Source organism: Carcharodon carcharias, chromosome 10, assembly GCF_017639515.1.
Source record: "Carcharodon carcharias isolate sCarCar2 chromosome 10, sCarCar2.pri, whole genome shotgun sequence".
NCBI classification, from domain to species: domain Eukaryota; kingdom Metazoa; phylum Chordata; class Chondrichthyes; order Lamniformes; family Lamnidae; genus Carcharodon; species Carcharodon carcharias.
The window spans coordinates 78,076,513-78,090,728 of NC_054476.1; the positions used below are offsets into that span (position 1 = coordinate 78,076,513).

A 14,216-nucleotide genomic window follows, 5' to 3' on the forward strand; every position below is an offset into this window, starting at 1 on the left:
CTTAAGTGTTGTCACCATTGCACTGTAGCCAAGTTCAGCAGCCAATTTGCGCAAAGCCCCACAAACAAAAATGGAAAAAAAAATTATCTGGTCATAAATGGTGTTGGTTAAGGGGTAAACGTTGGCCAGGACATTGGGAGAACTCCCATATTTTTTTTTGAATAAAGCCATGGGATCTTTTATTTCGACCTGCCAATGCAGCTGGGCTTTGGTTCAGCATTTCAAACCCCAAAAGTGCAGCGATTTCTCAGTAATGAACTGAAGTGATGTATGCTGAATGTGAAGACGACTCTGGAGTAGGGTTTGAACCCAAGTTCCTCATCCAACAGTAGTCTAAAATACACAAGCTGAAACTCGAGGCAAAAAGGTAGAAAATATCCAAAAGCATAACTTGCATTGTTTTCAAATTTTTTTAATCAAATATTTATTCTCATACTTTTCTCTCTCACTTAGACGACTCCTATTGATCAAGCTAGCATTCAACAACTCTTTCTTTTAACAATCTACTGATGTTGCCTGATGCTGTACTGTTTTATGAATGGCAAGTGCTTTAGACCACTTGCCCCAAGAGTTTATTCTCTCTGCTGGAGGCTGCACAGGTCATTCAACTATCAATGTCATCTCAGCTAAAGCACTATGCTGTTCTCACCAACTTCCAACACTTCTAGAGTTGGAGTAAATAGAAGAGATGGCTGGTGATTTGTCTGCAAACCAGCCCAGAAGTGCTCAGGGCAACTGCAGCATCTCACCCGCTGCCCTAGCTCATGCGGTACAGAGCAGACTGTCAATCTGCTGACCTGACTTGCATGGATTTCATGGGTGGTGGCCTTTACCCACTGACTACACCACTGGGGAGGAACTCCACTGATTTGTTTTTAATTCCGAGATGGATAAGTAGTCAGGAACGTAGGTGCTTTTGTAAAAAAAAAAATCAGAAGCCAGAGGACAGGGCAGAATTAATGGGAATGGTTAAGGTGAGGAATTTCTTACCCCGGTGTAATGATCTTTGTCAGGGAAATTGTGTGAAAACAAATATATGGTCACCACTACTTTTACCAGGGTGAGGCACATTTATAATGAAACAAAGCTGACTGCTCCCCATGAACCTGGAGCCTCTTTCACTTCACCAGCAGGCAGAAGACACCATGACAGGTCCATTATGTAGCACCTTTTATGCCATGTTTCCCTACAATAGAACAGTGAGGGCATTGAAACACTTTGGGAATTTCATAGCACCTTTTATGCCTTTAAAATTCCCAAAGTGTTTCAATGCCCTCACTGTTCTATTGTAGGGAAACATGGCAGGCACTTTATGCACAGCAAGGTCCCACAAACAGCAATGAAATAAAACTGATTATATGGTCATTCATAAGTGGTGTGGAGCTAAGGGATAACTGTTGACTAGGACATTAGGAAAACTCCCATGCTCTTCTTTAAATAATGCTGATTGTTCTGAGGTTGGAGCAAGTTAAGGAAGGTCCTATATTCCATGCCAGACTTAAACCAAGTTAGCCAATTTCAGCAGTGACAGAAGGGATGTCCCTGGAATGGGGTGTAGGAGACAGAGGGTAAACCACATTCAGCAAATATTGCTGGAAATATGGATATTAAGCAAGGAGAGGGGCATGGAGAAAGGCAGTCTTGGCTCAGGCCTGAAGAATGGTACTTAGCACACGTCCTGGAACTCACCCAGCACAGAAACAAGTTTTCAGGAGAAGCGGGAGCAAATCAGTGAAAGGAGGAGGAAGCAGCTCAGCAAAATGGGAAAAAAAAGGCCCAGCCTCTGGCACTTGGAACTGCAACCTGATGAGGCCACAAAAGGAAGCCAGGTTTCTGCTCTTGGAACATGCACTTTGCAAGGCAGGACTGAAGTGTGGACTCAATTTTTGTCTGAGCAGGGGATAGCGGATCAGATTGAAAACAACTCTTATATCTGTGAACAGGAAACAAGCCTCTTGCACATTCAGCCCCTTCCCAGCACCAGTGTCCCTTAAGCTCGACTAGCATAAAAAAATATACATTCGCATTTATTATACAATAGATGTGTGGTGTCATGTACATTAGACACAAATCAGCTTAGTCACACTGATACAGGAGATCATAACATGGTTAAATGTAAATATGAAAATAAACTTCTGTAAATAAATGGCTAGCAACATCAATTCAGATTTACCAGTACGTATCTATTACTAGTCTGTAACCAATGATTTTTAAGCACTCAGAGCAATGGGCCATTCTGTTTTTGCCCACAGTGACCGAGGGAGGAGGAAGTAGGCTTCTTCTTACCCAATGTAAAGTAACACACTTAACTGGCTATATAGTAATAGGCCAGGCCCTTGCCCTGAGAACATAAAGTTATGCTATTAAATGGCAGCGCGGCACCAGCTAAGTGTCACAGACAGCCTTCTGTCGAGCGGGACTGGAAGTCATTCTTCCTCATCCAGTTCAGATCCGACCTGGTCATGACCTCACAGCGGACCAGCAGCATGTCATCTTTCACATACATGCGCTGACTAAGAGCCTTGAGGTGCAGGAAGGTGACGTAGCCGAAGCCCTTAGGGTTGCGCTCCTGGAAGGGCCGCTGGAAGGCCAGCAACTCAGGTTTGCTTTCCATGATCTCCTCGTGGTTCTGCTTGGTGGGGCCCTCGGATTGGTCAAGAATAGAGAGCCGGATGGTGCCCTGGAAGGGCCAGGACAGGTAGCTGTCATACTCGCCCTGCATGGTATGCACAAAGAGCGATATGTAGTTGGAGCAGCGTTGGGCACTGGGTGTCTGCAGGTGCAGGCGGAGGCACAACTTGTAGCCTGGCTTGCCCGTGTAGAAACCGGGACTGTGGAGCACCACGGGCTGGTCCTCTGCTTGTGCCTGCAGGTGGGCTTTGAAGTTTTCCACCTTCCAGATAAAAATCCCATTGCACTGCTGGGACTCCAGCTCACTGAGGCGCTCCTCCAGCGCACGGACACCCCGCTTCAGCTCCCCCACTTGACCACTCTGTGTTTCCATTTTGGCAATGAGCTCACGGATCTGGTGATCCTGCCGGACCAGGCGCCCCTCCAGCTGGTGGACAGTCTCCTTCAGGTTATGGATTAGAGGTGAGCAGTCACATGATGCTGAGGCCCCTGGTAGTGGCAGAGGTGATGGCTGCAAGTGCGATGCCTGCAGCGGCCCTGGGAGTGTTGCTGGCTGGAAGTCGACCTCTGAACTCAACATATCAATGCAGGACACCTGGGAGTTTAGTCCCGTGCTCACACTGCGCAATGTTTGGGCCATCATCCGCATGTGGGCCTGTGTGTAGTCCTGTAGGTGCATTGCCAGATCGTTCCTCTGCATCTGAATAATTTGAAGCAGTCATGTTAGCAGGTCCCCATTCTACAGCATGCATTAAATTTAATCAATCTTATTGATGAAGGCAGCAAGTTACATTTATAAGGCACCTTTAACATAGCAAAATGTCCCAAGGGACAATTATCAGGCAAAATCTGACGTGAAGCACATCGGAAGTATTAGGACAGACAAAACCAAAGCTTGGTTAAAGAGCTAGGAATGTCTTAGAGGAGGAAAAAGAGGTAGAGCTTTTAGAGTTTGGAGGCTTTGTAACTGAAGGCATAGTCACAAATGATTGGGGATTGGGAAGTATGGAGAAGGCAAGTGGGAATTCTCAAGAGACCAGAATTGGAGGAACGGAGAGACTCAGGGGTTTTTAGGGCTGGTGAGATCAAGGATGAGAACACGACTCCAATAATCTAAATATGATTGTTGGGATTAAGTTAAAGAGAAAGATTGAAAGCACTAGAAACCTTTTTTAAAAAGCAGCAAATGGTGAAAACGCATAGCAGATTAGTAAGTGTCTGCAAGAGAAAAGAGCACTTAATCTATGTTTCAGTTTGAGGGGCCTTAGGTGGAAGTGAGGACTGCAGGACTTACCTAAGATAAAGTGGCGGGGGGAATGGGGAAGGCAGGGTGGAGTTGGGAGAGGGAGAACAGGGCAGTGCTGCCAACACTCGAGACTCATCAACTTTCAGAAGATGCCTCAACGCTCACCGCTCACTGCAGAGACCTTAATGACAGGAACAGTAAGGAGACCATTGAGCACCTAAAGCCTGTTGCACCATTCAGTTAAATCATGGCTGATCTGTACCTCAACTCCATCTACCGCTTTGCTTCTATAAGACCTAAGGCCCGTAACAAAAAAAAAATCAATTTTGTCTTTAACATTTCCATTTGAACCCCAGTCACAACAGCTTTTTAGAGGGGTGTTCTCCAGATTTCCATTACCATTTGTGTGAATAACTGCTTCTTGACATTACTGCTGAACAACCTAGCTCTAATTTTATGTCACTGTGCAGCTTTCTACATATTTAAAACTTCCTCTCTGAGGTGTGAGCATTGGGAGTCATTGAAAGAACAGAGGGTAACAAAGTCAAGGGAACAAAATGACTGCTTTTAAAAAAGGGCACCCAGTATGCTTATTAAACTGCAAAACAACTGGAAACTGCCAGGATGATGATAATGTCATCCCACGTCAGGAATTAAAAAAACAAAAGTTGGGTAAAACAGCATTTTGCTTTCTAGCTGCCAAGGCAGAGAGGTAAATAGTTTTATAAACTGCATTGGGGGTAGCCAACAATGTTACTGTACGTGACTTCAAGCAGAGCTATCTGCTCTGTTCATTGCATAACCTCTACAGTCCTGGAATATACAAAGATTTCTCTAAACTTGCCACAATGTTTTGAGCTCTTGCCTCCCCCACAGCTATCTCATTCTTTGACACTGCCAGGTTTACCAATCACACCTCTGAGGAAGTTAGAGGAAATGCTTCCACCCAGAGGGTTGTTAGGAATATGCAATGTTGCTACATACAGCCACTGAACTGAGTCAGCAGCTGAAAGGGAATGACTCTAATAAGGGATTAGAATATATTGCTTCAGCAAAGCCCCATAACCTCCTTCTATAACTCAATTCAATTCTCCTTTTCTATCCTTGCTCTTATCCTGTCTGGTCACACCACTCCAGATTTGGACCAAATGAATGTTGGCAATAATATATATGTTTGTCTAACTGCAGCTTCAACCATTCTCTGCTGGTACACCCATATCCCATTATCAGCAGTAACAGATACTGGCATAAGGGCTTACCATCAGGAATATTCCTCACTCTCTAGTGGCATACAGACTCACTTGGAGCAGCAATCTGCTTATCCTGTTCTAGCATATGAGCATGCAACAATCAGAAGCAGCCCTTGCTCTGTAGCTGAAGAGCATCCCATTATTGGCATTAAGGGACGAACTAGTTTCATGGAAGTCTCCTATCAAGGGTAATCATTACTCTGTGCTGGTACATGAACTTTCAGTTATCAAGGAGTAATTACTATACATCTGTGCATTCAAGCAGAATAACTATTAAGGGTAATTAGTATTCTGTGCCAGTACAGAGAGGTACAACTATCAGGAGGAATCATTACTCTGCTGGTGCACTGATGTATAATTATTCTATACTGATGCACAGATTAAAATAATTATCAGGGCTAATCATTATTCTAGACAAGTATATGACATACAATTGTCAGGAGTAATCATTACTCAAGACTGTACAATGATCAGGGGTCAAGGAGTAACTGGTACCCAGGGGTACTATTAGTATTATGGCAGAAGGCACAAAAACATCCCAATAACAAAAGTAGAAAATCAAGGGGCAAAAGAGAGGAACTTAAAAGAATCACTTTCACTAGGGAAAAATTGCTAGGAAAACTAACGGGACTAAAGGCTGACAAGTCCCCTGGACCTGAAGGCCAGCATCCTAAGGGCTTAAAAGAAGTGGCTGCTGAGATAGTGGATGCATTGGTTGTAATCTTCCAAAATCCCTAGATTCTGGGAATGTCCCAGTGGAATGGAAAACTGCAAATGTAAAATCACTATTCAAGGCAGGAGGCAGATAGAAAGCAGGAAACCATAGGCTAGATGACCTAACATCCATCACTGGGAACATGCTGGAATCCATTATTAAGGAAGCAGTAGCAGGACATTTAGAAAATAATAATACAATCAGGTCATTGTGGTTTTGTGAAAGGCAAATTTTGTTTGACAAATTTATTTGAGTTCTTTGAGGATGTAACAAGTAGGATGGTTAAAGGGGAACCAGTAGATGCAGTGTATTTGGATTTCCAAGACATTTGATAAGGTATCACATAAAGGATAACTAAAGATACAGCTCACGGAGTTCTCGGTTTCTCTCTCCACAGCTGCAGCCAGACCTGCTGAGTTTTTTCAACATTTTGTGTTTCTATTTCAGATTTCTGAAGTATTTTGCTTTTAGTTATATAAGAGCTCATGGTGTTGGGGGTAATATATTCGCATGGATAGAAGATTGGCTGACTAATAGGAAACAGAGTCGGAATAAATGGATATTTTTTGGCAAACTGCAACTAGTGGGGTGCCACAGGGATCAGTGCTGGGGGCTCAACTATCTACAAAACCGTATTAATGTCTTGGATGAAGGGCTTCAGTGTGTTGCAGGCAAATTTGCTGATCATTCAAAGATAGGTAGGAAAACAAATTATGAGGTGGACACAGAGATATACAATGGGATATAGATAGGTTAAGTGAGTGGGCAAAAAAATTGGCAGATGGAGTATAATATGGAAAAATAAGAGATCACCCACTTTAGTAGGAACAATAGAAAAGCAGATTGTTTAGAATGGAGACAGACTGCATAATACTGCGGTTCAGAGGGATCTGGATGTCCTTGCATACAGCTAATAAGGTAGGCAAATTGAACATTGGCCTTTATTGCAGAGAAATGGAGTACAAAAGTAAAAAATATTGCTACAACTGTAGACAGCATTGGTGAGACCATACCTGGACTACTGCATACAGTTTCAGTCTCCTTATTTAAAGGAGGGATATACTTACGTTAGAGACAGTTCACAGAAGATTCACTAGGTTGTTACCTGGGATGAAGGGTTTGTCTTAAGAGGAAAGATTGAGCAGGTTGGGCTTGTACTCACTGTAGTTTAGAAGAATAAGAGGTGATCTTATTGAAACATATAAGATTCTGAAGGGACTTGACAGGGTGGATACTGAGAGGATGTTTCCCCTTGTGGGGCAATCTAGAACTAGGGGGCACAGTTTAAAAAGTAGGGGTCTCCCATTTAAGATGGAAATGAAGAATTTCTTCTCTCAGAGAGTCATGAATCTTTAGGAATCTCTTCCCCAGACAGCAGTGGGGGCTAGGTCATTGAATATATTCAAGGCTGAATTATACAGAATTTTGATCAACAAGGGAGTTGAGGTCGCAATCAGATTAGCCATGATCTTATGAATGGCAGCGCAGGATCAGGGGGTGGGGGGAGGGCTGGGTGAAATGGCCTACTCCCGCTCCTATTTCTTATGTTATGATCTTATGAGTAATCCATATTGTATCTTGGCTCATGGTTTATCAGTATTAGAAGTGAAGATGTAATAATTTTTGGGCTTCATTTTCCTTTGTGTGCGAACAGCGGGATTTTTTTTTAATAAACTCCTGCCTATTTTAAATAACCACTAAGCCATTTAAAATAAATGATGACACTTAAAATTAACATAACTCATACTTACTTCCTGTTCTAAACCAGAACACAGAGGTACAATTATTAGGGTGAGGAGGCAATAGTTCTTTATTTTACACTAGTTGCAGACATTAGGATTATGTTAGTCCCTTGAAAAATGCCTTGAATTAGACTCTACAATGACAGGGAACGTTGCGGCACTGACTCACCTTTTCTGGGCAGCCAAAGACACTAAATGTGCAGGGAACAGGTGCTTTTGGACAGTCCAGGTTGTAATGATTCGGCATCTGTAGAGAAAACGGTTGCATTTAAGTTAAAAATCAAGAAGTGAGGCATAGAAATGGAGGATAAATGTATCAGTTTGCAGTGCAGTGTCCAAAGGATTTACTCTGGTGTGTTCCTCTTCCTTCTAGAACTTCGCCAACCCATATCTTCCCACCGTTCCCTCTACTGCTGCAGGAAGGACTGTTGGGCAGATTCTACCAAAATTACTTTCAGTACAATTCATGCCCTCAACCACAAGCTGATCAGATAATCAGCTCCCCTCCACCATGGCACAGAAAACATCATAATCACTAAGCTAGGGATTTGAAATTAAAGTCAAAGAATCAACTGGATACATGGACCAGCAATATAACCAGTGGCCCATCAGTGTAATGTTAAAGAAAATCTAATATGCTTTACAGTAAAGGTCATTAATAGAAAGCCCATGTACTATGACAATATCAGCAGTGAGTGGCAATGCTGAAAAGCACTTACTTTTTCAATGGATTAGCTGGTAAATATACACTGGACAATTTTATCCCACCCCTGACACAAGAGCCACCCAAGACAATTGCCACTCCAGATCAGCTCCAGATTAGAATAAACCAGAGCTCAAACCTGAGATCATCTTGGTATGTACAATCGCATAAAACACTAGGTGATCGATATGCCCCAATAAATCAGATTGAGACGTTCCTCCCACACCACTTCAGCTTGACCTATCAGTTACCTTTCTATTGCTTTCTTCCTCATGCCCATATGTTTTCTCCTTAGATATATCTATGCTAGAGAAGTCAACAAACCCTTCTTGGGGATGCAATGCATACCCAATCACACCAATACCTGAATACTCTCACTCGTACAGATAGCTGTGCACTTGTGAATGCTCCCACTTCTTTCACAAACTCAAGGCTACCTGAGGGGTAACCCATCGGCACTTAAGGTGAGTTATTTGCAGTCAGAAGTTAACTTGGTCACATTGTCCAATGCTACTAATGGGATATTTCATAGACAACAGCAGGAAACACCTACCAAACATTTGTCAAATGTTAACATATTGTGCTACTCAACTTTCCCAAAAAACAGTACATCTGTGTTCAGATTTGAGTGCTGCGACTTATGTTGATAAGATTATAATATAGGTGGGAGGGATGCAACACATCAGATAGATCTCTGGCTGTGTACTATATGGAGCCCTAGGAATCATAATACTCTGGTGCTTAAAATGTGTAGCATTTTAAACGGAGTGGGGGGGTGGTTGGAAAGGAACACAAGACAAGACTGGAACGAGTTTCAATCCGAGAGAGAAAAAAAGGGTTAGTGTGCTCAATAATAAGGTACATCCACAGTGCTGTTAGAGAGGGAGTTCCAGCAGTGAAGGAACAGTGATATATTTCCAAGTCAGGGTGGTATGTAGCTTCGAGGGGAACTTCCAGGCGGTGGTGTTCCCATGCATCTGCTCTTGTTATTCTAGATGGTAGAGGTTGTGGGTTTGAAGGTGCTGTAAAACAAGACCAGGCAAATTGCTCTGCAATACATCTTGTATATGGTACACACTGCTGCCACTGTGCATTGGTGGTGGAGGGAGTGGATGTTTGTGGATGGAGTGCCAATCAAGTGGGCTGCTTTGTCCTGAATCGTGTCAAGCTTCTTGAGTGTTGTTGGAGCTGCACTCATCCTAGCAAGTGGAGACTATTCCATCACACTCCCAACTTGCGCCTTGTAGATGGTGGACAGACTTTTGAGAGTTAGGAGGTGGATTATTTGCCCCAGAACTCCCTGCCTCTGACCTACTCTTGCAACCAAATTATTTATATGGCTGATAAAAACTGCCAGACCTGCTGAGTTTTTCCAGGTAATTTTGTTTTTGTTTTTTATTTATATGGCTGGTCCAGTTCAATTTCTGTTCAATGGTAGCCCCCGAGGTGTTGATGGTGGGGGATTCAGCTATGGTAATGCCATTGAATGCCAAGGGGAGATGGTTAGATTCTCTCTTATTGGAAGATGGTCAATGCCTGGCACATGTATGGCATAAAAGTTACTTCATTAACACTGTGCTGTTACACAGGGAATTCTAGGATTTTGACACGGCAGAGATGAAGGAACAGCTATGTATTTTCAAGTCAGGATGGCGTGCATCTTGGTGGGAAACTTACAGGTATTGGTGTTCCCATCCATCTGCTGACCTTATCCTTCTAGGCAGTGGAGGTTGCAGGTTTGAAAGGGGCTGTCAAAGGAGCCTTGGTGAATTGCTGCAGTTGCATCTTGCATATGATACACACTGTGCCACAGTAGGCTGCTGGTCTAGCGAGTGAATGTTTAAGGTGGTGGATGGGTGCCGATCAAGCTGTTGTTTTGTCCTGGGTGGTGTCAAGGTTTGGGTGTTGGAGTAGCATTCATCCAGGCAAGTGGTTCTCAAACTGGGGCCTACAAACCCTTGGGGATCCGCAATTGAATGTGAAAGCACTTACCAAGCAAGGCTGGACTTATGGGTGGGCGATGTGAGCAATCACCCAGGACAAGAATGAGGGGGGGCTTGCTTTGAGCTAGGAGCAGAGTACGCCACTCCATGTGCAGCACAGGATAGCTGGCAATCACACCTTGGAGGAAAGCGTGAATGAAGGAGCGCTGAGAATGACACGAAGATCGCAAAGTAGACCCAGAGTTACCAAGGCGGGTGGGTGGGTGCCTGGTAATTTCAGCCTTTATCAAGAGTGGGGAGCTTTTATTAAATATTCAAGTACAATGTACTTAAACTCAAAGAATGGACAACTATATATAGCTCACCCATATCACCATTTTCCCCAAGGTCAGGAAGATAAAGTGAAGTCCCGCCTGGAATTGGAGAATAATTTACGGTATCATTGTGAAACATCAAAGCAAAGGTGAGAAGCAGGCATGCTCATCTCACTGATATCTGCAAATATCTCTTTTCTTAAAAGCGTTATTAAAACACTCCTTACATGCAACACTTTCAAACTGAGTATTATACAATATCATAATTTAGATGGGAGCCCACGATTACTAATAAATTTGAAACGTGGCCCTTCAGCGCAAAAATTTTGAGAAGTGCTGATCTCATCAGTGCAGAATATTCTATCAAACTCCACAGTTGTGCCTTGATGGTGGAAAGGCGGTGAGTCAGATCAAGTCACTCATTGTAACCTAAGAATTGCTCTTACATGCTCTTGAAGCCACAGAATTTATTTGGCTGGTTCAGGTAAGTTTCTGGTCAATGGTGAACCCCAGGATGTTGATCGTGGGGGATTCAGTGATGCTAATGCCATTGAATGTCAAGGAGGGGTGGTTAGATTCTCTTTTGTTGGAGATGGTCATTGCCTGGCACTTGTGTGGCACAAATGTTACTTACCACATATCAACCCAAGCCTGGATGTTGTCCAGGTATTGCTGCATGTGCGTTCGGACTGCTTCAGTATCTGAGTTATCATGAATGGTACCAAACACTGTGCAATCATCAGCAAACATCCCTATTTCTGACCTTTTAATGGAGATAAGGTCATTGATGAAGCAGCTGAAGATGGGTGAACCCAAGATACTGCTCTAATGAGATTCCTGCAGCAATGACCTGAAGCTGAGACAACTGGCCTCCAACTACCACAACCCATCTTCCTTTGTGCTAGTAATAACTCCACCAGTGAAGAGTCTTCCCCTTGATCACCACTGACTTCAATTTTACCAGGGCACCTTGGTGCCATATACAATCAGATGCTGTCTTGATGTCAAGGACAGTCACTTATCTTGCTCTGTAGTTCATGTTTGGATCAAGGTTGTATCAACATCACAGAATAATCTTGGCAGATCCTAAACTCAGCCCTATTTCAGTCACTGGCACAGTACCAAAACCACTCTTAGTGAAATCATAAACAACATCCCATGTGACTATGAGTATGGCAGCCTATCTGTCCTCGTCCTTCTTGACCTGCCTGCTTGATGTGGTTGATCACACTTGCCTCCCCGCACGCCTTTCCCCCTAGTCCAGGGGGGTGGGACTGTATGCCCTGGTTCCATTCTTATCCAGCCAATCACAGCCAAAGAATCATCAGCAATGCCTTGACTTCCCATTCACGGATGGTTACCTCTTGTTTTCCAAGGATCTATCCTCTGCCTGCTCCTAATTCCCATCTTCATGCTACCTTTGGCAACATTACCTGAAAACGGAGAATCAATGCTCACCCAGCTCTACCTCACCACTACCCCTCTCATCACTCAAGTCTCCAACAGTCACAGTGTTTGCCTGACATCCAGAACTGGAAGAGCAGAAATTTCTTCTAATTAAATATTGAGAAGACCAAAGATGTTATCGTCAAACTTCATTCCCTAATCATTGACTGCATCTTTCTCCATGGCAAATGAATGAGGTTGAACCAGATCATTGACAACCTTGATGTCATACTTGATCCTAACTGAACTTCCCACCACATATCTTTGCCATCACTCAGATCACCCTCCACAACACTGCCTGACACTGCCCCTGCCTCAACTCATCTGCTGTTGAAACTCTCATCTAAGCCTTTGTTACTTCTAGATATGACCATTCCAACACACTCCTGGCTGGCCCTGCATAAACTTGAGGTCACCCAAAACTCTGCTGCCTGTGTCTTAACTCACACCATGTCCCAACACCCCATTTCACCTATCAGCCCTGTGCTCACCAACATACATTAACTGAGTTAAGCAAAGTATCAATTTTAAAATTCAATTTGTTTCCAAATCCCTCCATGGCATTGCCCCTTCCCTATCTCTGTAATCACTTCCGGTCTGACAGCCTTCCAAGGTATCTATATTCCTCCAACTCTGGACTCTTGAGCATCCCTAATTTTAATCACTTTACTGTCGGCAGTTTTGCTTTCAGTTGCCAACGCCCCAAGCTTTGGAATTCTCTCTCTCACTTTCCTCCTTTAAGATGCTCTTTAAAACCAAACCCATTGGACATCCGTCCTAATGTCGGTTATACGGCTTGGTATCAAGTTTTCAAATGACACTCCTCTAAAGCGCCTTGAGGTGCCTTGCTCTCTTTAAGGTGCTAATATATAATATATATATATAAAATATATATATATATCAAAAATATATATATAAAAATATATATATATCAAAAATAAAGTTGTTGTTGTCATTGTTATCAGTGAGCAGGTTATTGGTTAGTAAGTGCCACTATTGTCAACATTGCCTCCATCATTTTGATAACCGAGAACATTCTGATGGTGTGGTAATTGGTCAGTTTGGATTTTACATGGCAAACACAAAGCTAGGCAAGTTTCTACTTTGTTAGATAGATGCCAGTGTTGTAGCTGTGCTGGCATAAACAACTTGCATAAAGGTGTGGCTAATTTGGAGCCTAAGTCTTCAGCACTACAGCCAGTATATGTTGGCAGGGCCCATTGCCTTTGTTGTATCCAGTGTTCCCACTCCTTCCCTAACAGTTTTGTTGGAGCACCTTCACTGTACAGACTGTACAATGCTCAAGGCAGTGACTCACCTACCATCTTATCCAGCCACAGAGTGCTCCTGGCCTTGTCTACATCTCAAGAATTATTAGAAAACATGTCTGCACAGGATTTTTAATAGTATAATAGTGTAACATCATTGGATCCACTCACCTGTTCTCTGATTAGCTCCATGTTGCAGTACTCACAAGTAACATTGGCCAATGGACAACTGAGATCATGATCCTGAATCATAAACAAAACCCATAGTTCAATAAAAGTCAAACAGCAACATTCATGAGTTAGATTAGGAATCAAGGTCAGGGCTCTAATTGTTGGACAATGCTGCCTATATTATACTATTTTTAGTACACTGACATTGAGAAAAGGTTTGGTCCATAAGAATTCAGCAGAATGGGAATAAATGGGTCTTATGGCCTTGTTAAGGGAATCAAGGGTTATGGGGAAATGGCAGGAAAGTGGAGTTGAGGATTATCAGACCAGTCATGATCTCATTGAATGGCGGAACAGACACGATGGGCCGATTGGCCTACTTCTGCTCTTACGTCTTATGGGAAGGGATTTGGTCATTGGAATTTTAGACAGTGGAAATAAATGGGAGTATTTTGGGCCATTGGAGTGTTACCAATATCTAATTTTATGGTTCATATATTTTAGGAGTATAAATTTTAGCTTGGGAATTAAAATTTTTACATGCAAGATAAATGGAAACACCTGGTTTGGGAAGCAGGGAAACAAACCTAGAGTATCTGTAAATCAAAGGGTGGTCAATATTTATTTAATAAGGTCACCAGAGTTAGAAGTGGGAAAACACTAATCAATGGGTGGCCCCATCTTCGAGCTTCTTGGTGGAGACAGGGTGTCTACAGCTAAATCAATAACACAGGGTTTAAATTAATCATATGGTTTTCCAAAGCAAAGGAATGAGTTTGGGAATTGG

General features: G+C 42.9%; 1 protein-coding gene across 3 annotated transcripts in view; it reads right to left on the reverse strand.

The window, feature by feature from the left end:
- Positions 1-396: 396 nt before the first annotated feature.
- The window catches only part of traf6 (TNF receptor-associated factor 6), a 53,087-nt gene continuing 39,267 nt past the window's right edge, over positions 397-14,216 (reverse strand). For 2 of the 3 annotated variants that reach the window (XM_041198038.1, XM_041198037.1), the window contains 4 exons: positions 13,430-13,501; positions 10,596-10,643; positions 7,754-7,831; positions 397-3,331 (listed from right to left, as the gene is read on the reverse strand). In XM_041198038.1, the coding sequence (XP_041053972.1) occupies positions 2,393-3,331; positions 7,754-7,831; positions 10,596-10,643; positions 13,430-13,501 (1,137 nt within the window). In that variant the 3' untranslated portion in view covers positions 397-2,392. The remainder of the gene's footprint in view (positions 3,332-7,753; positions 7,832-10,595; positions 10,644-13,429; positions 13,502-14,216) is intronic. The other variant, XM_041198039.1, reaches the window with a different exon arrangement.